The sequence below is a fragment of the Barbus barbus genome (genome assembly GCF_936440315.1).
Source record: "Barbus barbus genome assembly, chromosome: 35".
Lineage (NCBI taxonomy): Eukaryota > Metazoa > Chordata > Actinopteri > Cypriniformes > Cyprinidae > Barbus > Barbus barbus.
The window spans coordinates 12,137,075-12,162,808 of NC_136763.1; the positions used below are offsets into that span (position 1 = coordinate 12,137,075).

The following is a 25,734-nucleotide window of genomic DNA, read 5'->3' on the forward strand; positions in this document are numbered from 1 at the left end:
AAACAATTAGCCAGTACTGGCCCGAGTCTGGATACTGAAACTGGGCCGACACCACCGGCATTGGGCCACAATCACGCCGACGAGAAATGAAACGCTTAGCGAGTACTGACCCGAGTCTGGGTACTGAAACTGGACCGACACCACCGGCATTGGTACTACACTTATACACAGGCGTGCAGATGGCACTAGGGACGGGGGGGACATGACCCCCCCAGATTCATAGTGACCCGATCCGTCCCCCTCACTTTCTCTACGAAAGGCAACATCAGTATACAGAGGATAAATGAGGGTTTCCGCTATGTAAGTTACATTAGCCTAAGTAGTGGCGGCCAGGCCACATGCACTAAGCCATTTTTGAAAAACGCTTTTGACCGCAGTGTCTGACCGAGTCCCAAAACACGTGTAGCCAATCAGCAGTAAGGGGGCGTGTCTTGTACTGGTAGAAAGACAGCGCTCTATTTGAGTGCACAGGAGTCAGGACGTATATTAGCAGATCGACTATAGATAGAGAGAGATGGCAGATAAAAAAAAGAGGAAAATATCATAGAAACAAAATATTAAAAAGAAGGGTTACGATCAGGCGAGCGGTAGGACCCGTGTGAGTATAGATCGGAGCAGCTTTCTAGCGGTGGAGAGAAACTCAGGAAGGGCTCGAATTGGACACCGAGGTTGTGTTGTTTCTTTTTGATAGGTGAGTAGCGTTGATTTTGCTTTGTCTCACACAACTTATCCTTGTTGGCTTTTGCCCCCCCCGACAACAGGACTGCTGACAGCTTGGTCCCCCCCAGTTAAAAAATCCCATCTGCGCCCCTGCTTATACATACACTTAGCCGGTACTGGTTTGAGTCTTAATATATAATATATACTTGCACTTACTCCTCTTTTAAAGGGAAAGGGAAGTGGTTTGTGGCCAAGTATGGTGACCCATACTCGGAACCCATCCAAGTGTACACACAATAGTGAACATACACCCGGAGCAGTGGGCAGCCAATGCTGTGGCGCCCGGGGAGCAGTTGGGGGTTCGGTGCCTTGCTCAAGGGTCTCACCTCAGTCGTGGTATTGAGGGTGGAGAGTGTTGGTTATTCACTCCCCCACCTACAATCCCTGCCGGACCTGACCTTCGGGTTACAAGGCCGACTCTCTATCCATTAGGCCACAACTACCCAAACAGAATTTCTCTTAAACAGAATTAAAAACATTTTTTGTGTGTTCAGTACAACATCTAAAATATGTGTATTAAATTAGTTTTATTTTATGAAAACAGAGCTTCGAATATTTTTTTTTTCCACAAAATGACATTACCTTAAAATGTCATGAAAAAAAAGTAGTGTCCTTGTTAAGCATACATGTATTATGCATGTCAACTTTACAAAGATTAAGGGTTTGGCCCTTACAACCTGTTTTTTTCATGGCATCCCCACCAACTACCCCATGAAATCCATATGTGCCCCCACCCCAGACTCGGTATGTGTGTTAGATAAATAAGTGTATACGTGTATAAAAAGTGTTGTGTGTTCCACAATAATTGTCCAGTGTTCATGAGATGGATTCCCTGAGGGAAGAAACTGTTCCTGCTGGCCGTTCTGGCACTTAGACTCAGAGCTCTGTAGCGTCGACCAGACGCTATGCGGATGTCTATAAAAACATGCATTTTTAAAATGCAAAGTTGAGTTTAAACCAAACATGCATTTCAAAGAAGCTATCCTTGGATGTAACTGCAACATGATAATGGGTTTACCCCAAGTAAAGGATTATGTTATAAATAAAGGTTTTATTTAACATGCACAATTTCATTAAATGGTTTTTAACATATTTTAACATTATACACATTCTGCATCGTGCTTGCCACTCCATTTTAAGAATGGCCCAATATTTATGCATCTGGCTGATGTTCAAATGTGTTTCAAAGACTTTAAGGCCCGGTTTCACAGACGGGGTTTAGACTAAACCAGGAATTGAACATAGTTCAATTAGGACATTTTAGTAATTTTTATTAACATGCCTTAGAAAAAACATTACTGGTGTGCATCTTGAGACAAAACAAAGACACTAGTATAGCCTATGTTAAGATTAATCAGTGCAAGTTTCTTTCAGTTAAAACAGCTCAGATTTACACTTCAGTCTGGGACTAGGCTTAAGCCTTGTCTGTGAACTCGGGTGTAAGCTAAATTTGCTTTAGGCCCGATGTGTAACTAAGTTTCTATTCTAGGAAGGTAACACAGCTGGCTTTATGTCAGCTTGAGGCTGTATTCCAGAGCGCCATCACTGGAAGAATTCCACTAAAGGGGGCGTTACTGCAAGAAAATAGAAGCCATGTGTTCATTCATTCATTCGTGGTTAACTTAAAAATTCTTATTTTCTTCGACCGTAATAATAATTTTATCATGCATATTTGTGGAAAAATTGCACAAAAAAGGTGTCAGAAAACGAACATCTAACAATAAACTTCGGCTTATGTCGCCATCTTTAGTGTGGGACAATAAGCCCTTAATTTATAAAGTGTAAAAAATGTGTAGAAATTGCCTGAATAGTTTTAGCAGATCTGAGATGCATACCTATAGGGTATGATAATTCTAAAATAATTGCTTAAGAAATGCAGGATTGTATATCTGAACTGTGCGCGAGTGTTTTACAAAGAGCTCTAGAAAGGGACGTGGTGATTCAGCCATATTTGTTACGGGTGGCTGCAGGAGCGGCTGTATACTATCAAGAACATGGCGGCTTCCAGGGAGGCATGAGAGTGGATACTTCTTAACAGATTTGGATGAACCTGGGCTATCATTTCAACAACAGACCATCAAAACAGTTCCTCGGATATTGCAACACGAATCTCGTACGTATGCCTTTTGATGAAGAGAATGCATTGAGCCGAAATGTGTATTTTTTGATGGCGAACATAAACTCAGTCGCCATTTTTCTTGTGGGAGCTGCTAGTGGGTTGATTTGACGACAAGATGGCTGCTTACACCGGGGCGGCATGAATTAAATAAAAACCAAGCCGTCTATAGTTTTCGCTTGGTGGAGACTTGCGCGGACGTATCTTCTCATAGTATGTATTTGCGCTTTCGTATTTATGTGTGGATCCTTTGGTGAAGTGAGGCTAGATGCGTGTTTTAGCTGCGCTGCTGGGAACCGCATTCCGCTGAATGGATATCATATAAGTCTCGCTTAAATGCCCAGACCGCTTGGAAACTGCAGCACTCGGGCGATGGTTTTATTTTGCACTGCACTGGAATCAAATCGCACGCTTAAAATCTAGTATTGTTGCTATTTTGAGTGGCTGACAAGATGGCGACTCCCAGAGAGGCATGAAAATAGCCTTCTGCAGCAAATGGGGACTGGGTTTCATGTGTTAGTCTCTGATTTTCTATCTTTGTGTACCTTCGAAGTATTTCGCCGATGGGGTTTTCAGTAATTCTCACTTAGCCGTTAGTAAACAGTTTGTTCACTCACACTTATTTAGCTGACTGAAATTAATTGTTGTTATTTCCCGCTCCGCCATTTTTCAGACTGGCGGAGGCTTGTTTCAAGATGGCGACTTCCATGGGTTGATACTCTTTCTGCATCAGGGACATTTAACTGCCTAATGTAATTTTGGGATGTGACTTTTTAAACTAGAACGTGGTGCTATGTGGTTTTTGGTATATAAAATGACCGATACTGAACTTGCTGTACGCGGTATTGTAAAGCTTGTCGGCTTTTAGCCCGTCTGAAAGCGCCAAAATGGCGGCATTCCTAAATCAACCAAACTTCTGAATAACCCAATGTTTGGGGGTTTGGTCGCACCGCTGTAATGTTATAACAAAGCATGTCTATTCAGAACGTGTTATTTAATGTATACTATTCTGTTGCAGACTTGAGCTCACAGAACAGATGTGTTAGGCTTAGAGTCATGAGTGCATTGCCTTTGTTCCTCAGTAAAAGGACATGACGTCCCCCGGTTCCGTTGTGCCTGGAACCACCGGAGCTCCGCTGCAGCCGCGATGGAAGCGGGTTCTGGGATGGTCCGGGCCGGTTCCCCGACCGAGACACGGGCACAGAGCCGTAGCCATCAAGGAGCTGATGGTCGTTTTCGGCGGAGGAAACGAAGGGATCGTTGACGAGCTGCATGTTTATAATACCGGTAAGTAACCTGTTTTTATTTGAGGAGCGTTTGTATATGACTACAAACTACATCCGGTTAAATGTGCACTTTTTCATCGTTATATTTCATGCGCGCAACTATGAAGAACAGATTTAACTTAAAGTGACAGTCGTACATTTTTCTGCATTACGGTGAAGAATAGAACTGCTTATTATATCACACATAATCATAACATTTGTATATAAAATAATCTGTGCGTTCATTGCCTTGTCGCTCACAGCTCGAATGTTGTGAAAAGAAAAAGGCGCCAGAAAACAAAAATGGACGTTGGCCGTGTTACGCGCACGCCCCCTCCTGCACGTGCACCAGTGCGCCTTTTTGTTATCTTTCCGTGAGTGTTGTGACTGTTGAGCCCACAATGACTTTAGTAATATTGTGGAAATTAGGCTTTTCTAGACTAGACAGTACTTTGCTAGTAGGTATATGATTTATCACACAGTCTTCCCAGTGAAGCCAACCAATCTAATTCCTTTCTGACCTTTCAGTTCTGTGCAATTCAGTAAATTTCTCTTCCTGCTAGTCACACTAGACTTCAGTGTTAAAATCTGCGGTGCCTTTTTTTAAAAACACAAGTTCAACATATAACAAATGATAAAACAATGTATACAGTCTGCTCTCCTCGCCTGTAGCTTTCAAGTCGACATGAAATAAGTGCACCCTATTTATTTTCTTTATGCATACTAATTTATCCATGCATACATTTCATTTTTTAAATATTTTGACTTGATAATGTTTAATCAAAGTGTCTCCTGTAAAACCAAGTCCTCACCCTACATTTTTTTTCTTTGTCAATAATTTGTTGCACCACACAATATGGAAGAAAAATATCTACTGCTACTTCAGTTTCATTGTGGCTTTAAAGTTTGTGTTCTTTTAATTCATCTAAGACTTCATGGTGTGATATATTGTTCCTCTATTGGTCACGTCTTCCTTTGTCTTTGAATTTTGTCCCACTGTCTAATTTGTTATTTTGACTATTAGTGCTTTGAATTTAAAAAGTGTTTTATTCACCTTGGCTTTAAAACTGCAAGAGAATGTTATTGCACCTTATCACTGAGTATTGACTGGGTAATGAAATATTTATTTCTTTTTCAGCAACAAACCAGTGGTTCATACCAGCTGTTCGTGGAGACATTCCTCCAGGCTGTGCAGCTTATGGTTTTGTATGTGATGGCACACGTCTATTAGTGTTTGGTGGAATGGTGGAATATGGAAAGTACAGCAATGACCTTTATGAGTTACAGGTGAGGAAAAAGTTCTTTAAAATCACTCTGTTATGTGACTAAAAGCTGGAATACACCAGACAACTTTTGCCCAGATTTGCAGTCTGAAGTATTCTAGATGCCGAATGCTGTAGCTGGCCTGCTGATTTTGGCCAGTCAAGAGTAGACAGATTTCACAGAAAATTACTTGATGTATGATGGGCACATGCTCTGAATTTTTAGCTTCAGATTTTGCTCCATCTAGTCGGTTGATATCAAACATGTTTGATATTTGGAGCCATCTTTTAGAGCACAAGTTAGCTGCATTTCCACTATCGGGCCTAAAGCAAGCGTGCTAGTGCTTGCCAGGGTCAGCTCACCGTACGAGGCAGAAATGTATTATATAGGTGATGCTAAAGACTATGTATGCTGTCCATCGTTTGAAGAACTTGTACAGAACATGTATGATTATAATCATGTAGATTTGGTTTCAAAATTGTTCTGTCTTTAGGACTTCTGCATCTTCATATGCCATATATTTAATATACTCCGTGTAAAGGTATTAATTAATCCGTTGCAAAAGAAATCGCAAAACAGTAGCCTACTAAATGGAGTCTTCAAGCAGTGAGGATGATTTTGTTGTCCTCTCGCTTCTTAAAAACAAGAAAAGGAGAGGAAATATTGGGTCCATCCAAATTCAATCCTGAGAGATAGAGAGGACTGAGAGCTCCCCCTCCTTATTAAGGAGCAGCAGGATTATCAAGGGCAATTCAAAGTTTACTTCAGGATGTCAGTGGGTCAGTTTGATGCTTTGAACTTGGTGTGCAAGGATCTATAAACAGTGCTTTGTGCTGCGAGACGAAGTGGATGAACTTGACAATCGCCATTCTGGATTTTGGCGTTCACTTGTACGGTGACTCTGAACTGTCAAAACACCTCTCAAAATGCTTGCTATGGATGTGAAAAATGGAAAAAAATCTGGATTTTTTATGACGGACGAAAAATTCAGAGGCAGTGTGTAAACGTGATTGACATAATGTGATGTCGTATTTATTTTTTAATGTGCAAAAATTTACTCCGTGTGCAATGACCTTAACTCATCATTCTGATTTTCTGTCTGTGAGCTCCCATTTTATTTTATTTATTTATTTATTTTATTTGTAATGTGTGTCAAAGCAACGAGGTGCATGTTTCTGTGTCAGTTTGCGTTTGGACTTGCGTGGAAGTCTGTTGGTGTGTGTGACCCATAGTTATTCGGTGTAAATTACCCAGTTTTTCATCGTCGGCAAGTGTATGATGCCTAGTGTTTAAAACCTCTTTTTGTGTTTACTATTATCAGGCAAGCAGATGGGAATGGAAAAAATTGAAACCAAAAGCCCCTAAAAATGGAGCACCACCATGCCCTCGCCTGGGCCACAGTTTTTCTCTTGTGGGCAACAAGTGCTATCTTTTTGGGGGGCTTGCCAATGACAGTGAAGACCCCAAGAACAACATTCCCAGGTACTCCTACTATATAATAATAATAATGTGGCCAGTAAATAAAAATTTGTATATTTATATTATAGACTCACTTACATGTGCTTTCAGATATTTGAATGACCTCTATACCCTCGAGCTGCGTCCGGGATCCAGCGTTATGGGCTGGGATGTACCGGTCACATATGGAGTGCTGCCTCCTCCAAGGGAGAGCCACACTGCTGTAGTTTATACTGAAAAAGCTACTAAGAAGTCACGTCTTGTTGTATATGGAGGAATGAGTGGTTGCCGTTTGGGAGATCTTTGGACATTGGATATTGGTATGAAGGTTATCTCTGTTTTTAATATGCTGTTTGTCAGACATTGGTCATTAATTCAACCAATCAATTAGGTTAAGCAATAATTAGGCCATTTGCTTTTCAGATACACTGACCTGGAACAAGCCTGCGATAAGTGGCACAGCTCCCCTCCCCCGTAGCCTTCACTCAGCCACCACTATTACAAACAAGTGAGTTTCAGTGTAACAGAATTGCATCAACAAGGAATTCTCTAAATGCACACAATGGCATTACTGACCTTTAATCCTTTTATCTGTTTTGTCTGCAGAATGTATGTTTTTGGTGGCTGGGTTCCCTTAGTGATGGATGATGTGAAGGTGGCCACACATGAGAAGGAATGGAAGTGTACAAACACACTGGCCTGCCTGAACTTGGGTATGTTTTTGCTGAAGTACATGTAGTATTAAAAATCTACATGTACTTGAAAACAGTCATGCAATAAAATATAATTTATAATAACTTTTTTTCTATTTTAAAAATATATTTAGTAATTTATTCCTGTGAAAGCAAAGCTGAATTTTCATCCTTCAGAAATCATTCTAATATGCTGATTTGCTGAAACATTTATTATTTTCTATGGTGCAAAGAGTGCTGCTTAAAATTAAATATAAAGTTCAAAGGTGGACGCTGCACACTGGTGGTGGTTGAGGAGAGACCCCCCCCCCCCCCCACACACACACACACACACATGATTGTGAAGCGCTTTGAGTGTACAGCAATACACAAAGCGCTATATAAATGCATCATTCATTCAAAATAACAGCTTTTATTTGATGCATTCTTGCTGAATAAAAGTGTGAATTTCCTTAAAAAAAAACAAAAAAAAAAACAACTTACTCCAAACTTACCAAAGTTACCAAATGAGTTTTCTTGTTCTTTAAGACACCTTGGCATGGGAGACTGTTTTGATGGACACTTTGGAGGACAACATACCACGTGCACGAGCAGGACATTGCGCTGTCGCTATTAACAACAGACTTTATGTTTGGAGTGGACGTGATGGGTACCGCAAAGCTTGGAACAATCAGGTGTGCTGCAAAGACCTGTGGTACCTGGAGACAGGTGGGTGCAACAGATATGCAGTTTGGGGCATTTCTGGCACAGTTAAACTGTTTCATAAAATACCCAAATGCATAAAATGTTTCACACGGAGTAGTATTTTTTTTTTTTGCATCAGTTGATTGTATTAAACCATGTAATTTGACTGGTTTTCGGCATTGCACTTTTTCTTTGCAGAGCGACCTAATCCTCCTTCACGGGTACAGCTTGTCCGGGCCAACACAAATTCTTTGGAGGTTAGCTGGGGAGCGGTGTCTACAGCAGACATGTACCTGCTTCAGCTTCAGAAATATGAGATCCCATCAGCCACTGCTGCCACATCACCAGCCCTCAACGCAGCTCCCTCCCTCCCTGGAAACTCGCCTAAGAGTCCAGCGCCTGCCGCAGCAGCTCCGTCTGCTCAGAGTCTGCCGCAAAGTGGCATCACCCTCGTGCCCCAGGCTGCTTCTCCCACAGCCTCAGTCCTGCCCAGCACACCTGCAAGTCCCATGGCTGCCTCAACAGCACGTGGCCCAGGTACCAATTTGTTCAATTGTTAGTAGCTTAATTTGACTTTTTATTATTTTATTTTTTTTCCCCTAATGAAAGGTTTAGTTTAATATTTTTCATTTTATTTTTAAGCTATTCTGAAAGTTGCAGCCCCTCAGTCAGGCACCGGGACGTCATTTGTCACTGTGCGGCAGGCCACCCAGGCCGGAAAGTCCCCAGTCACTATGACATCACTTCCTGCAGGTGTTCGCATGGTAGTGCCAACACAGACTGCTCATGGAACGGTATGAAGTGAAAAAGTAAAGCTGGAATCTATAAAACTGTTGATGTCTTGTATACTGTTTTATTTAAATGTGTATTTTTCCCTCTTTTCTTTCTTTCTTTCTTTCTTTCTTTCTTTCTTTTTTTTTTTTTTTTTTTTAGCCCATCGGCAGCAACCCTCAGATGAGTGGAATGGCAGCTTTGGCCGCAGCTGCTGCAGCCACACAGAAAATCCCTCCTTCCCCTGGAGCCACTGTTCTCAATGTGCCGGCTGGGGCCACAATTGTTAAAAAAATGTCTGTGACACCTGGGTCCACCACTCTCCCTGCCACAGTTAAAGTCGCATCACCTGTCATGGTAATTATCTTAAGATTATCACTGTGTGTAGTCCTTCATATTACCACTTGCCCCTTGGGCTTTATTTATTTGCAAAAATACACTCCTGTTCAAAAAGTTAAGATCAGTATGATTTTTTTTTTTTTTTTTAATTGAATTGCAGTGTTGTATTAAATTGATCAAAAGATAATTTATGGCTGTTCTTTTGAACTTTCTACTTATCAAAGATAAAAAAAAAAAAAGTATTTCGCTTTCTGTAAAAATTAAGGAACCCGACTGTTTTCAACATTGATGATAATGAATGTTGTGAGCACAAATCTGCATACCAGGATGATTTCTGAAAGATCATGTGACACTGCAGACTGGAGTAATGGCTGCTGAAAATTCTGCTTTGCCATTACAAGAATAAACTACATTTTCACTTTATTTATCTTTTTGGTGTAATATTTCACAATATTACTGTTTTTATGGTGTTTTTGATCTAGTAAATGCAGCCTTAGTGAACTTCCTATAAAAAAAATGTAAAAACTTAATATCTTCCGTTTCCATTTTTTTCCGTTTTAATTTTTCTGGATTCCTTTTTAATGGTTAAATTCATTTTTATTAATCAAAAAGCATGTTGCTAATTAAAATCATCAAACTTGAACACTTTAACATCAATTTATTAAAGGTTTAACAAAAATTCTACGTTTAGGGCCCTATGAAATGTTTTATTGTTTTCCAACCTTATGTTTGTTACCAAATTCTGTGTTTTGCATGTAATTATTTGAAAGCATAAAAACTTTTCTTTTTTTTTTTTTTAGAAGTTATTCAATTTATATCAATAATGTATTCTTACAATAGCCCTATGTTTTTTTTTTTTTTTTTTTGAACAAAACCGCGCGTCTGCGCCATTCATAACAGAGACATGCAGAATTCATATTTAACCCTTGTGCAACCTTATGGACATTTGTCAATTTTTATATATATATATATATATATATATATATATATATATATAATATTTTTATTTATTTATTTGCCTGTTAATGCTAACTGCATAAATTTTGTCTCAGGTGTATATTTGTATTGGAATTTTAATGTTCCACCCTCATTTCCTATAATAAATCTATTTTACACTAGGTACAAAAATAGTTCCCCTCAGCGCCTTTTGGACAAAAATGTCCCCATTGAAACCCATTAAATCTGCTATTTTTAATCGCCGTGCCGTTTAACTGTGAAATTATGTAATTTTTGTTAATAGGCTTTCATTCTGTTGGCATGGCTTCAAAATTAAATTGACTATTTTTTACCAGATAGTACCTTTTTTTTCCAGGTTTGGCCTATAAAGCAAATACTCTCTTTATTCCTGTTTTCTGCTTCTGCATATTATAGATAACAATTGGATAAATAATGCAGCTATAATTGTTGTGGGAGTGTTGGTTTGTCATAGTGTGGTTTGTATGTGTGTCATAAAAAAAAGTGTGTGTGTGCTTGTAATATTTGAGGGAGAAAAAAACTATACTGTAAATCATAAATCCAACCACTGTGAGCACCAGCGGAGTTTTGCTGGCATCTAATGGGGAAAATTTGGCACTGCGCTCAAACAAAATTTGACTTAAAGCTCTTTTTTTAAATATCAACCTCAAATTTGGAACACAACTTTAGATGTATGGCTTTGATTTTCTTGCAGGTTAAGAGTTTTAACATGTTTCATAAAATATATATTTTATATAAAATTGTTCATAATTTTCAAGAACTTAAACCTGTATAACTTTTTTTTTTTCACTTTTTGTTTTTACTTCAACAATAATCTGTCATGGGTCTTCTTTAAAGTGAGGCCAAATTTAAGTCTGTGCTCCCAAGCTTAAAATTTTTATGACAGTTTTTTGACATGGACATTTTTGTCCACTATTTTTTTTTTTTTTTTTTTTTTTTTTTTTTTTTTTTTTTACATTTTATTTTTATTGATGCACAAGGGCTAAATAGTCTTTTGCGGCTTAATATTTACAAATACAGGTACATCTAAAAAAATTAGAATATTGTGAAAGTTTTTCTTGTAACTTATTTCAAAAAGTGAAACTTTCATATATTTTAGATTCATTACATGTAAAGTGAAACATTTCAAAAGTTTTTTTGTTTCAATTTTGATGATTAGAGCTTACAGCTCATGAAAGTCAAAATCGGTATATTAAAATATTAGAATATTTACATTTGAGTTTCAATTAATGACCATCCCTACAGTATAAATTCTGGGTATCTCTTGTTCTTTGAAACCACAATAATGGAGAAGACTGCTGACTTGGCAATGATCCAGAAGACGAACATTGACGCCCTCCAGAAAGAGGGTAAGTCACAGAGGGTCATTACTGAAAGGTGTGGCTGTTTACAGAGTGCTGTATCAAAGCATATTAAATGCAAAGTTGACTGGACGGAATAATTTGGGTAGGAAAAGGTGCACAAGCAACAGGGATGACCGCAAGCTTGAGAATACTGTCAAGTAAAGCTGATTCAAACACTTGGGAGAGCTTCACAAGAAGTGGACTGAAGCTGGAGTCAGTGCATCAAGAGTCACCACGCTCAGACGTCTTCAGGAAAAGGGCTACCAAGCCACTTCTGAACCAGAGACAACGTCAGAAGTGTCTTACCTGGGCTGTGGAGAAAAAGAACTGGACTGTTGCTCAGTGGTCCAAAGTCCTCTTTTCAGATGAAAGTAAATGTTGCATTTAATTTGGAAATCAAGGTCCCAGAGTCCGGAGAATGAGTGGAGAGGCACAGAATCCATGTTGCTTGAAGTCCAGTGTGAAGTTTCAACAGTCAGTGATGATTTGGGCTGCCATGTCATCTGCTGGTGTTGGTCCACTGTGTTTTCTGAAGTCCACAGTCAACGCAGCCATTTACCAGGAAATTTTAGAGCACTTGGTGTTACTGTGCTTGATTGGCCAGCAAACTCGCCTGACCTGAACCCCATAGAGAATCTCTATGGGGTATTGTCAAGAGGAAGATGAGAGACACCAGACCCAACAATGCAGATGACCTGAAGGCCGCTATCAAAGCAACCTGGGCTTCCATTACACCTGAGCAGTGCCACAGGCTGATCACCTCCATGCCACGCCGCATTGATGCAGTAATTCATGCAAAAGGAGGCCCAACCAAGTATTGTGCATAGAAATGAACATACTTTTCAGAAGCCTGACATTCCTGTTTAATGTATCATTTTTTTTTATTGATCTTATGTAATATTCAAATTTTCTGAGACACTGAATTTTGGGTTTTCATTATCTGTAAGCATAATCATCAAAATTTCAAGAAATAAAGGTTTGAAATATTTCACTCTGTGTAATGAATCTATATAATATCTGGGTTTCACTTTCTGAAATGAGTGACAATATTGACCTTTTTCACGATATTCTATTTTTTTGAGATGTACCTGTATGAGTGGGAGTGTGCTCACTTGTGTGTGTGTGTGTGTCTGTGTCTGCACGCATCGGGCTGAACACTGCTGTGCGCGATACAGAGAGCGTGACTACGTAGAGAACGAAATGACATGCCGTAATGTAAATAAGATAAATAAAATAAGGCTATTTAGTTTGTTTAATAAAAGAACAAGGTATTGACCTGTTCTATAGGAAAGGTAACTTTAAATGACTTCTGTTGTGATCTGGCGCTACAGAGAAAATAAAATTAACTTGACTTTAATTTTCGCGCCGCCCCCCTAAAATAATGGTAGGGGAAACACTGAATTTGTTTACGTTGCAGTCTTGGCTAGCTCTAATATCGTGGCTCATAATTATTTTGTTGTAGGTAAGCAACCCTGCCACTCGCATGCTGAAGACTGCGGCTGCACAGGTGGCCACTCCAACAGTGTCCAGTCCCACTACAGCTGCTCGGCCCATCATCACTGTGCACAAGTCTGGCACAGTTACCGTAGCCCAGCAGGCTCAAGTTATGACCACGGTGGTGGGCGGAGTTACCAAGACCATCACTCTTGTCAAGAGCCCGCTTTCCATGGGAGGAAACTTGGTACAGTGTTTTAAATTCTGGCATAGGAAAATTTAGAAAGGTAAAAAGATCGAATGGACAGTTTTTATTTCTTAATTTTTTTTTTTTTAGCTCTCCAGCTTGGGCAAGGTGATGTCAGTGGTACAGACCAAACCAGTGCAGACAGCTGCTGTGACGGGACAGGCCTCCTCCAACCCAGTGACTCAGATTATACAGGTACATTGAACCTATAGTATAACTAGTTTTAAGTTTCTGAGACACTCACATTAATTATAATTTGAAATCTCAACTTCAATGTCATTTTTATTTCATAGACAAAGGGTCCCCTCCCACCCGGCACCATTCTGAAGCTGGTAACATCTGCGGATGGAAAACCAACCACCATAATTACCACCAGTCAAGCAGGTGGCACAGGAAACAAGCCCACTATCTTGGGCATCAGTGGCATGTCCCACGGTAACACCACCAAACCGGGCACCACCACTATTTTTAAAACAATCCCCATGTCTGCTCTACAGCAGGGAGCTGCAGGTAAAGAAATAAGCTATTGTCAAGAAGTCTTTGTCTTTTGATATACACAATAAAGATTATAAATATCATTAATGCATGTATTTACTTCTATTGTTATTAACTTTTTTTTGTTGGATTTTATATTTGTGTAATTAATAACTTTAATAATAGTGTTTGTCAATTAACAACATTATTTTTTTAATGATGATGATGATATTTTAGGTGGCTTTGTTTGGTCTTAATGAGCATCTGTTGTAGGTATGACTAGTAGTACAGGGGTGAAGGGTCCTATTACCATCTTCACCACAAAGGTGATGACATCTGGAACAGGAACTCCTGGCAAAATCATTACAGCAATGCCTAAGATTGGTACAGCAGCTGGCCAACAAGGCCTAACACAGGTATTGGGGTTCAGAATATCTGGTGCAAAATGGAAAACATGATGCCGTTGAAGCCCTTGAAACCCGTTTTCTTACCTGGCTTGTTTATTTCCTTTCTGAAGGTTGTTCTAAAGGGAGCTCCTGGTCAGCCTGGAACCATCCTTCGCACTGTACCGATGGGAGGAGTGCGTCTCATGTCTCCAGTATCTGGGGTCAAGCCAACTGTGACAACACTAGTTGTGAAGGGAACAACTGGTAAGGATATTAGCCTAATAAAGTCAAAAGTTAACGTTCATTGTTAAAAGACTGCATGTGTCTCTTTGCCAAGTGTAATTTTGCAACCTCTATTATGAATGATTAAAGTATTTCCATCTCGCTGTGTCTGTTCTCTTTCCCAGGTGTAACAACTCTTGGCACAGTCACAGGAACAGTTTCTACCAGCTTAGCTGGAGGAAACTTAGCCAGTGCCAACGCCACCCTGGCAACTCCCATCACCACTCTGGGCTCGATTGCCACCCTCTCCAGCCAGGTCATTAATGCTACCGCTGTGTCAGCTGCTCAGAGCACTGTCACCTCCACCATGCAGGTTAGGACCACATAACCTTTTCAGATAGATTCTAAGGCGATTGTATATAACTATTCCTTAATTATTTCAGTTTATCTTCAAGTTATTTTTTTGTTATTATGCAAGTATATTTTGTAGTTATATATTTTTATAAATAATTACTAACTGAAATTGTCTTTGTAGTAATTAATATATTTTCTCCCTATAAACCACCATTTCTTCATCTTGTGTAGTAATGAACTGATATGGCTTATTTAATGTCCGATATGATACTGGTTAATGGCAATATTAATCATATTTATAAAAATAATATATTATAATTATGTACACACTGTTGTTAGGGGCCTGAAAGTTATAATGGTTTTATACGTTTTACAGGTCTCTTATACTCAATGAGGATGCATTTTTATTTGATCAAAAATACAGTAAAAATGCTAATATTGTGAAATATTATAATTTAAAAGCTTCTATTTTAATATTTTAAAATGTAATTTATTTCTGTGATGGCAAAGTTTCAGCAGCCATTACTCCAGTCTTCAGTGTCACACGATCCTTCAGAAATAATTTTTGTTTGATTTGTTGATTTGGGTAAAAAAATGTGATGTCTTTATGGTCACTTTATCAATTTAATGTCTTTGCTGAGTAAAACTATTAATTTCTTTAAAAAAAGTCACACTAACCGCAAACTTTATTTGTAATGAATAATGTAATAAAAAAGAAACTATATGCTAATTTGACAAAAAAAAAATTGACAATGTTTGTATTTAAAATGAACAGTTTTACAATATTTATACAATTTACTGAAAAATCTAACGTAATCTGTAGTCACTAATCTTGTTTCGTTCTTTCTTAAGCCCACCCAGGTGACTCTCATAACAACACCCAGTGGTGTGGAGGCTCAGCCTGGCCAAGATCTGCCCGTTTCCATTCTGGCCTCTCCCACCTCTGAGCAGCCCACCTCAACTGAGTCTGGTGCAGGCGACGCTTCTGGCAGTGTTACTTTAGTGTGCTCCAACCCACCCTGTGAGACTCATGAGACGGGCACCACCAACACGGCCACCACAGCGACGGTAAATATGGGCACTGGACCAGCTGGCACAGTACAGAGAGTGTGTTCCAACCCACCCTGTGAGACTCATGAAACGGGTACAACAAACACTGCCACCACAGCATCTGCCAACATGGGCACTGTACAGAGGGTCTGCTCCAACCCACCATGTGAGACCCATGAAACGGGCACCACCAATACAGCTACCACATCATCTTCAAATATGGGCACAGCTCCTGCTGGCACTGTCCAGAGGGTCTGCTCCAACCCACCCTGTGAGACCCACGAGACGGGCACCACCAACACCGCAACCACAGCGTCATCTAACATGGGCGGAAATCAAACGGGGACGGTGCAGAGGGTCTGCTCAAACCCACCTTGTGAAACTCACGAGACGGGCACCACCAACACAGCAACCACAGCATCATCTAACATGGGCGGAAATCAAACGGGGACGGTGCAGAGGGTCTGCTCAAACCCACCTTGTGAAACTCACGAGACGGGCACCACCAACACAGCAACCACTGCAACCTGCAGTATGGAGACGGATGAGGGAACAGGTACTTGAGATTTTCACAACATTTTTAAATCTACACATTTATAATATTTACAAACCATTGGTCTCATTCGCTAATAATTGTGTAGGTAATTTGTATATGCACAAGAACTTTATGAAAAAAAAATTCAGTCTTAATTCACAAGAAATGCACTTGCGTAATTTTGTTCTTAACCTCATTCTAACATTATTGAATTTAAAAAATGAATGACTGTGTGTCTGAGGCTAGTCATTTGCATAAAACATTCGTCTCCAAACCATATCCATATAATTGTTTTCTCATATATATTGCCTTTCAAAGGCAAAAGACCTTAACTCGCTAGAGTGTGAAACTGAGAAAAATTACTTTAAAGTTTTTTTTTTTTTTTTTTTTTTTTTTTTTGTCCAGCCAAATTAATTATAGGTAGGACACTGGAAATTTGGCAATTAGATGTTTTAGTAATGAAAATGATCTGTATTAAAATTGTGAGCTATTTTGAAGTTACTGTACTCTGCCTTTGCATTGTCTGCAAAATGTGAGAAGTCACACCAAGGCAAAAGGCAGTAACTTCCACATTATCAATATTTTGTTGCTGATCACCATTTACAAAATTGTTACAGTAACACCTGTATAAAATCTAGTGATCACAGGCAATCTCATATAGGCTATTGCATATAGAAGTGTGACTGTATTAATTGTTTTTTGACCGTAACAAGCGGACTAAAACCGCCACTTAGACAGCCATCGGAAAAGACCACTGGAACCAGCTGAGCCCATTCAACCTGACTTGCTGCAGTTTGGAACTGAACTGCTGGTTTGTTTGGCCAGAGGAGAATTGGCCCCCCGACTGAGCCTGGTTTCTCCCAAGGTTTTTCTCTATTCTGTCACCGATGGAGTTTTGGTTCCTTGCCGCTGTCGCCTCTGGCTTGCTTAGTTGGGGACGCTTCATTTCCAGCGATATCGCCGACCTTATTGCAAAGACACTATTCAAACTTATTGACACTTTATTTTCCTTTTTTTTTGATATTGTGCAGTGCTTTGACACAATTTGCATTGTAAAAAGCGCTATATAAGTAAGGTGACTTGACTTGACTTGACTAAAAGTTAAACATGTGAATGGATGCCGTTTTGCAACCAATTTATTCACTGTGCTCAGTAAAGTAAAAGAATGCTAGGCATAGCATAATTGTTTTTATATTGACTTAAATGAAAATAGCCTAACCTAAGAGAATGGCTTGTGGATTGATGTGAACGCCAGCAAGCAAGAATAATGCTCAGAATCCTTGTGGATTAAACATTTCCGATGACATTCATCACCATGTATTGATTTTATCGGGTTACAAGAAAAGGTAGGATATGGATTTAATTGCGAACTGTTTGTAGGCCACTGATTTTAGGATTGATCATGCATGCTATGGCGTCCCAACTATACACACGCGTTCAACTAGAAGTAACAGCCTGGTGAATAATCTGCATTACAAAAAGGAAAAAATAATAATAAAAAATAAAATCTTTAAAGTTTTTTCACGATTATGTATTGCTGCCAAGGTATCGTTACAGTGCCTTGTTATATGGAACTGTTTGGTAAATTGTGATCTAATTTGTTTGTCTAATAAAGTGCTTTAGTGACAGATCAGATGTATAAAAGTAAACAAGTTACACCGTAATTAAAATACGACAGACTTTAATGGGCAGTAAAACAAAGCAGAACACAGTGTAACTCCAAGCCGGCACCGTAACTTCATATTGACGCGTGGCTAAACAAAGGCAGAACACCATATCTCATTTTGAGCGTTCCAAACTAAGTGAAAGATCCATAACTGGTGTTATACGGTGTTCTGCCTTGGTTTCTCCGGGGCTTTTCGAAGTTACGGTTAAGATGACCCATTATTTTCTCAGAAAAACAACGAAATTGACTCAAGATACTTATGCATGTGATAAAGGATGTCTTGAATGTCCCAAAAATATCAATAACTAATTTTCGACCAAAATCGAAGTTACGGTATTTTGATTTGCACGGCAATATAAATATGTATAATATTTACAGTTATATTTAATATTAAATATCTATGTATAGAATTTTTTCTTAACATAATTATAAGGCTATTGTTAGGGGTGGCATAAAAGTTTTAATGGTTTTAAAAGAAGTCTTGTATTCAGAGAGGCTGCAATTTTATTTGATCAAAAATGCAGTAAAAATGCTGATATTGTGAAATTATGATTTAAAAGTTTCTAATTTAGTAGTTCAATGTTTTATGTATAAGAATTTATTCTTATGGCAAAGCTGAATTTTCAGCAGTCATTACTCCAGTCTTCAGTGTCACATGACCCTTCAACATTCTAAAATGCTGATTTTGTGCTTTAAAAAAACATGTCTTGTTAAATGTCTATATAGAATTTCCTCTTAAAATAATTGTAATTATCGGAGTGTGTACACAGATTTCATGCACAAATTAGAGAATGAGACCCAATATTAATTTTTTCTTATTTCTTGCAATTTGTCCTTTTCATGTCGTTTAACAATTGACGATAACAATTTATTTTGTACATTTAGCCCAACAGAGTGGCGAAGCATCAGAATCTACTACCAGTACGGAAGGCCTGCCATCCACTGCAACGCCCCAGAGTAGAGCCATTACTATAGTCACACAGGCCACACCTCTACCAGGACCCGCTGTTCCGGTGAGTGGGCTGTGTTTTGAGATCTAAATGTTGGGCTTATATTTGATTAACATGATATTGAATTAGAGATAATATAGGGTAAGACAGTTCGTACCCTTTTGGAACTAATGCAAACCATTATAGAGCCTGAACGTTAGTGGAGGGCATCATGTTGAAGGGTGTTGGAGGCGAGGGGAGGGTTGCAAAGAGAGGCATTTACAACACTTGTAAGTGTAAACACAGGTTTTCTTTTTCTTTTCTTCTGCTGTAGTCCATCTCTTCAATCACGGAGTCATCCTCAGAGGCCGGAGCTGAGCCCGTTGTTATGGAGAGCTCAGAGGCAGAGTCTTTGCAGGCAGAAGGCCAGGCTGAAGCTGAGGCAGTCGCCATGCAGGGAGAGTTCCAGACAGAGGCGGGGGCAGAAGCAATGCCAAGTGATTTCCAGGCGGAGGCAGCTGCCTTGCCGAGTGACTTCCAGGGAGAAGCGGTAGCAGTAGCCATGCAGGCAGAGAGCCAAGCAGAGGAAGGGGCAGTGCCCATGGAACATGACGCTTCTAGCATGGCAGAGGGAGAAACTGCTCAAGAGCAGCTACCGACAGCTGAGGTACAGTCAGTTGCATTCTAAATGTACAATTTACAGTTATTATTGCAAAGACCAATATTCAATATTTACTTTTGTTTTAAATTAACACTTAACTTAACTCTTATAAAAAATATTAATTTCCTTTTAGAAACATTAAACTGTTAGAAAAATTAAACCGTTATTGCAAATAAATTGAATTCAAACACATTTTTAAAGTGTTTTGTACTTTTTTTTTATTATTATTTAAATAGTAGTAACATGGAAAACAGTAAAATATCAATTTCTTTACAAAACAAATATAAAGATTAATGTAAGTTTTATTTCCAGTAAAGGTTTACAGCTATTTTTCCAAATAACTTGTGAAATCAAACTAATTAACAAAAAGTATTATATTTAAAGGGATAGTTCACCCAAAAATTTAAATTATATCAATTACTCACCCTCGTGTCGTTCCAAACCCTTAAGCCCTTTGTTCATCTTCAGAACACAAATTAAGATTTTTGATGAAATCCGAGAGCTCTCTGACTCTCCCATAGACAGCAAGGTTACTATCAAGATCAAGTCACTGAAACATAGTATAAACAGTTAAAATAGTTCATGTGACATCAGTGGTACAACCATAATTTTATGTGCAAAGAACAAAAATAACGACTTTATTCAACAATTCGTCATCTCTGCATCACTATGGTGCCATTTTGTAGAGTATGTATGCGCATGCTATGATCTAAATGTAAACAATGTTGCGCACAAAGTATTCTCGTAGCTACATAAGATTACGGTTGAACCACTGATGTCACATGGACTACATCAGGACTATTTTAGCAATGTTCTTACTACGTTTCTGTGCCTTGATTGTGATAGTACCCTTGCTGTCTATGCAGGATCAGAAAGATCTTAATTTGTCTTACGGGTTTGGAACGACATGAGTAATTAATTACAGAATTTAGATTTTTGGGTGAACTATCCATTTAACTTTTTTTTATTTTTAAAAATAGATGGAGGGTGTAGAGGCAGCATCAGCATCACAGGCCGAGGCGCTGGCCTTGCCACCAGAGCTGATGTCAGACGGGCAACCTACAACACTGATGGTGACGGGTCTAACCCCAGAGGAGCTAGCCGTCACGGCAGCCGCAGAGGCAGCGGCCCAGGCTGCAGCGACAGAAGAGGCCCAAGCCCTCGCCATTCAGGCTGTACTACAAGCAGCACAGCAGGCTGTTATGAGTAAGTCACCATTTATCTGCGGAATTCCAACCTATGACCTGCACATGCTCATTCTGTCTCCTTCCGTCTCATTCCTCATCAGGCTCAGGTGATGCTGGAGGAGACGACCAGCAGACCCACACCATACCCATTATTCTGACCCAGCAGGAACTAGCAGCTTTGGTTCAGCAGCAACAGCAGCTCCAGGCAGCCCAGCAACAAGCTGCTGCCCAGGCCGCACTGCCCACTGAGGGCTTGGCTCCAGCTGACAGCTTAAATGATCCTTCATCAGAAAGCAATGGACACAACGAGATCGCCACCGCTGTCACAAGTACAGTTGTTGGACTGCTGCCTAGGACCTCAGCAGAGAGTATGTGTGAAGTTTCACTTTTCAATAGTATCGACTATGGTAGTTGTTTTGAACCGCTATTATAGTTGAATAACACATTAACTCAAATGTGCTTTTAAAAGATTAAAAATAAATAGTCTAAAGTTCGTTCACAGCTGTTGTTCAAGTTGGTCACGCTTATTTACTGCGTTGGTATGGTGAACACATCGCTACACTTGACAATAGGCAGCTTAGTGCTTACAGAAAAACATCACGTTTATATAAATAAAATGTCAAGATGTGACTACAGATTTGCTGTTTATTGTTTAATTGTTTATTTTCTTTGTAGCTTTGGCTCCATCCAGCACATTGGCCCCTGCAGTAGTTACCAGTCCAGCTAAGATGCAGGCAGCTGCTGCTCTGACTGAAGTGGCCAATGGTATTGAGGCTGCGGTAAGTTTCATGGGGAAAGAATCACGGTAATATGCACTGAAGTGCGAAAGAATAGTTTAAAATCCTGTTATCTGTTTTTCCCCCCACAGAAGCAAAACCCTCCCACTGTTACCATCAAACCTCAAGTGAAGAAAGAAAACCAGTGGTTTGATGTTGGCATTGTCAAAGTGACCAATATGGTTGTAACCCATTTCTACATGCCTGCAGATGACGCCTCTTATGTTGAGGTGAGCCACAATGAGATTCTATTTCTAACCATATTTTAAGAACTTGTGTCATTGCTTGTTTGTAAAAGTAAGGATGATGACAAGAACTTGTGTATTATGCTGCAGGATGATTCTGGCACAATCCCTGACTACAGCCAGATGAAGAGGGTGGACCTTCAGCCTGGGACGGCCTACAAGTTCCGTGTGGCGGGTATAAACACATGTGGCCGTGGAGCCTTTTCTGAAATATCTGCTTTCAAGACCTGTTTACCGGGCTTCCCAGGGGCACCGTGTGCCATAAAGATCAGCAAGGTTGGCATTTACCTCTTGTTACATATGGTTTTGTAATAAAGGGAAAAAAAAATGTAATGGGAATTAGGCCTTAAAGTGCCCCTATTATGCCTTTTCGAATATTACCTTTCATGCAGTGTCATGTAGCAGTATGTGAACATAAACTTTCTGCAAAGTTGTGAAGCCGCAAGTGCACGATATATAAAGTTATTGTCTATCAAAAAAAAAAAAAGAGTCGGCTCGCAATCGCCTAAAGTCGTTAGGAATTTGAATCTTATTCTGTTAATTCATTTCTGTGAAGCAAAGCTGAATTGCTGCTTAATATTTTTTGGGACCTTTTGATACTTTTTTCAGGTTTCTTTGATAAATAATTTAAAAAGAATGGCATTTATTCAAAATATAAATTTTGTTACAATTTACTCTACTATTCCAAATGTCTGGGGTGAGTAAATTTTATATTTTTTTTGAAGAAATTAATACTTTTATTTGCCAAGGTTGTTAAATAGATAAAAAGTGATAAAGACTTATATCGAATAAATGCTGTTCTTTTGAACTATTTATCAAAACAGCACAACAGTTTCAACACTGATAATAAAGTAGCATATCAGAATGATTTCTGAAGGATCATGTGACACTGACGCCTGGAGTAATGATGACAATTCAGCACTGTGTCACAGAAATAAATTATATTTTAAAGTATATTATAATAGGAAACCAATATTAGAAATTGCAATATTTTACAATAAGTTTTTTTTTTTTTTTTTGATCAAATAAATACAGCCTTGATGAGCATAAGAGACTCCATTATAAAACATTAAAAAAATATATATTTTTTAAATTTATCATTACACCCATAAAAACGCATCTTTACTTGTTTCTCTCCTTAGAGTCCAGACGGTGCCCACCTTACATGGGAGCCCCCATCCGTGACATCAGGAAAGATCACGGAGTATTCTGTGTATCTGGCTATCCAGAGCAGCCAGACCACCGAAGTGAAACCCTCGGCCCCGGCCCAGCTTGCCTTCATGCGTGTTTACTGTGGGCCAAACCCCTCCTGCCTGGTCCAGTCCTCCAGCTTGTCCAACGCCCACATAGACTACACCACCAAACCCGCCATCATCTTCCGCATCGCTGCACGCAACGAGAAAGGTTATGGCCCGGCTACACAAGTGCGATGGCTGCAAGGTAAAGATTTTCTTCGGTGGAAAAAACAGGTTTTTGTTTCAGGCAGTGACCAGGTAGATTTTTAACAATTGTTTTGTTTCGCCTCTTGCTTTGTAGAGTCTAACAAAGATGGCCTTTCTGCAAAGCCTACCCCAAAAAGAGCAGTTTCTTCACCAGATACGTGAGTGTCTCCAGTATAAGAAAAGTGCATTTGATCAAGAATACAGTAATGCTAAATATTACAATTTAAGCTGTTTTTCTTTTTAATGCTCGGTGTATTCCTGTGGCAAAGCTGAATTTTTAGCAGCCGTTACTTCAGTCCTTACGGTCACATGATCCTTAAAATCATTCTCTTATGTGGATTTATTGATCACGTCAGTGACCAGTTTTAAGGATCATGTAACACTGATGTACGTGTACAAATATTAAGCAGCACAGCTGTTTTATAAATGTCGTCATATAAATATTTAATCAATTTAATGCATCCTTGTTAAATAAATGTTAATTTCTTTTAAAAAAAATTACTGTCCCCGAAATTTTAAACTGTAGTAGAAATATGCTTGATTTTTTTTATTAAAATGTTTGTACATTTTATTACAGGAAAGGGATTGGTCAGAAGAAAGCAAGAATGGACCAGTAAGCACCTCTCTCCATTTGTCCTCCAAGACCAGAAAGACTTGCACTACTCCTAACGCTCCATCCGGATTCAACACCTCTTCCACCGTAACCATCCATCAAAACAGCACAAAATCAGCAAGGAAATAGTGTTTAAGAATACAGTTTCTAGGGAAAGCTTTTTTTCTTGTTAATCGTATAAATGGAGAAAAGCACATTGCTTATTTTTGAGTATAATTCGACATACTTGGAGTGGGAGAAAGAAAAAAACAAATTAGCTTTTTCCATTGTAGAGTCTTCCTTTCTGCTCTCCCCCATTTCTTTCAAAACCTATATCTTGCTTCAGTAAATTCAAACACCAGTTTTAAGATATTTGTAATGTTTGTTCTGACAGCTGGGCTCAAATGAAGTAGCTCTCTTTTCTGCGATGGACATCAGTGTGAAGTTTGTTCACGTTAAATGTGTGGACACTGCGGGAGGATTTCTGATTGGAGATGACTGGTGTCCTTTTCATGTGAGGGGAAGAAACTGAAAGGGGGGGGGGAACAAATCAAGCACTTGTCCTCAGACAAGAGGGGATATTTTTCACTTGAATGGCTTGGTGAAATATCTGCATAAGGAATCGTTCTGGACTCCAGCGTTGAGCAGAAATAGAGACAGAACTGCAGTTAACAAAGTGGCCATGGAAGTACATTACTGGCAGGACAGAGACTTTGCTAGAACTGAGATTTGCCATACAAACAAAAAAAGAAAACTGGAAGAAAAAAAAGAAAAAAAAAGTAAAACTTCCCAAAAAATTAGCAAGCGATGATGATCTTTTGTGTAGTTTATTTTTGTATTTTTAAAGCATTTCTCCTGTGTGTATGTTTGTCTGTGTGCTTTTTTTCTTTTTTTTTTAACTCACTATTTTTCTTTTTTTTTGTTTTAAAAATTCTTGGCCATCCCCATTGGTTTAAGGATTTGTGGGAAGAAGGGCTTTTGGATGGGCCGTTCTCATCAATTACATTTATATACAGAGACATTGTATTTGTGCTCAATGTGAGTGGTGATGTGCTACAGCTGAAAAGGATGTAAACATCTGAAGGGCTTTTACTTTGTTTATTGCATATTTCTACACTCGTTTGTGTATGCCAAACCTTGAGATGTAAAAATCGTAAAAACATTAAAAAACATTTTTTTTAATTCCTCATCTTACCAAACCGCCGTTTATTAGTAAACACTCAGCTTTTTCCCTTCCTCTGGCTTGTCCTCGTAACTTTTTCACAACATAATTTTGTAGAATTTTCTCGGCCCTAGATTAAGGAAGTTGTCCATATGAAGATTTTTTTTTTTTTTCACTTTTGATTATCTGAGAGGTATGCAAACTAAATGTTCGGTGTATACCTGTGTCATGTGGGTGAGGATGGCTGTACTCACGCTTGGTGAAAGCCAAGTTCAGATTCGACTGTAATATAGTTCATTCATAATGCAAGAAGTGAAGATGATATCCTGGCCTTTTATATATTTACCTGTACAACGTTTTTACATGTTGGTCATCTCCTGATTGCCTTTTTTTGTCTTGACTTATAAAAGAAACAGAAATATAAACTGTCTCCCTGATTAATTTTGACTAATTTCTTTAGTTTCATGCAGCACATCTTGAGATTTCATTCCACCCTTAGAGTCTTCCGGAATTGTTGTGAATTTGAGTAGCTATATTTGATGAAACACTCATCAGAAAGCTAAGTAGACGAGGAGGTTGACTCGTTTGCATTTAATATGGAGCTATTTAAGCTGAAATAAAGGAATGATTTCCCAGCATAGTATTCAAATGAAGTAGTTTGTGAGGTTTTATTTTCATGTCTTTTTACACATTCATTAATCAAGATCAGTGGTGGGGTTTTTTTTGTCTTTTTTTTTAATAAAAAT

The 25,734-nt window shown here is 39.0% G+C and overlaps 1 protein-coding gene across 4 annotated transcripts; it reads left to right on the forward strand.

The window, feature by feature from the left end:
* The first annotated feature begins 2,673 nt into the window (after positions 1–2,673).
* Positions 2,674–25,639, forward strand: LOC306855169 (host cell factor 1-like). 4 transcript variants are annotated; one of them, XM_079393643.1, is made up of 28 exons: positions 2,674–2,833; positions 3,919–4,123; positions 5,240–5,388; positions 6,686–6,846; positions 6,934–7,142; positions 7,246–7,330; positions 7,429–7,535; positions 8,043–8,222; positions 8,397–8,735; positions 8,841–8,992; positions 9,132–9,326; positions 13,089–13,307; positions 13,398–13,502; positions 13,601–13,817; positions 14,055–14,197; positions 14,299–14,431; positions 14,575–14,762; positions 15,596–16,349; positions 18,880–19,007; positions 19,258–19,590; positions 20,565–20,790; positions 20,873–21,139; positions 21,447–21,550; positions 21,640–21,777; positions 21,883–22,068; positions 22,935–23,232; positions 23,329–23,392; positions 23,812–25,639. In XM_079393643.1, the coding sequence occupies exons 2-28, from the start codon at positions 3,928–3,930 to the stop codon at positions 23,849–23,851; spliced, it is 5,316 nt and encodes a 1,771-aa protein (XP_079249769.1). In that variant the 5' UTR covers positions 2,674–2,833; positions 3,919–3,927; the 3' UTR covers positions 23,852–25,639. The 4 variants fall into 4 exon arrangements, with proteins under 4 accessions (XP_079249769.1, XP_079249770.1, XP_079249772.1 ...); XM_079393644.1 differs by lacking the exon at positions 2,674–2,833 and adding an exon at positions 2,923–3,049; XM_079393646.1 differs by lacking the exon at positions 2,674–2,833 and adding an exon at positions 3,279–3,351.
* Positions 25,640–25,734: the final 95 nt, after the last annotated feature.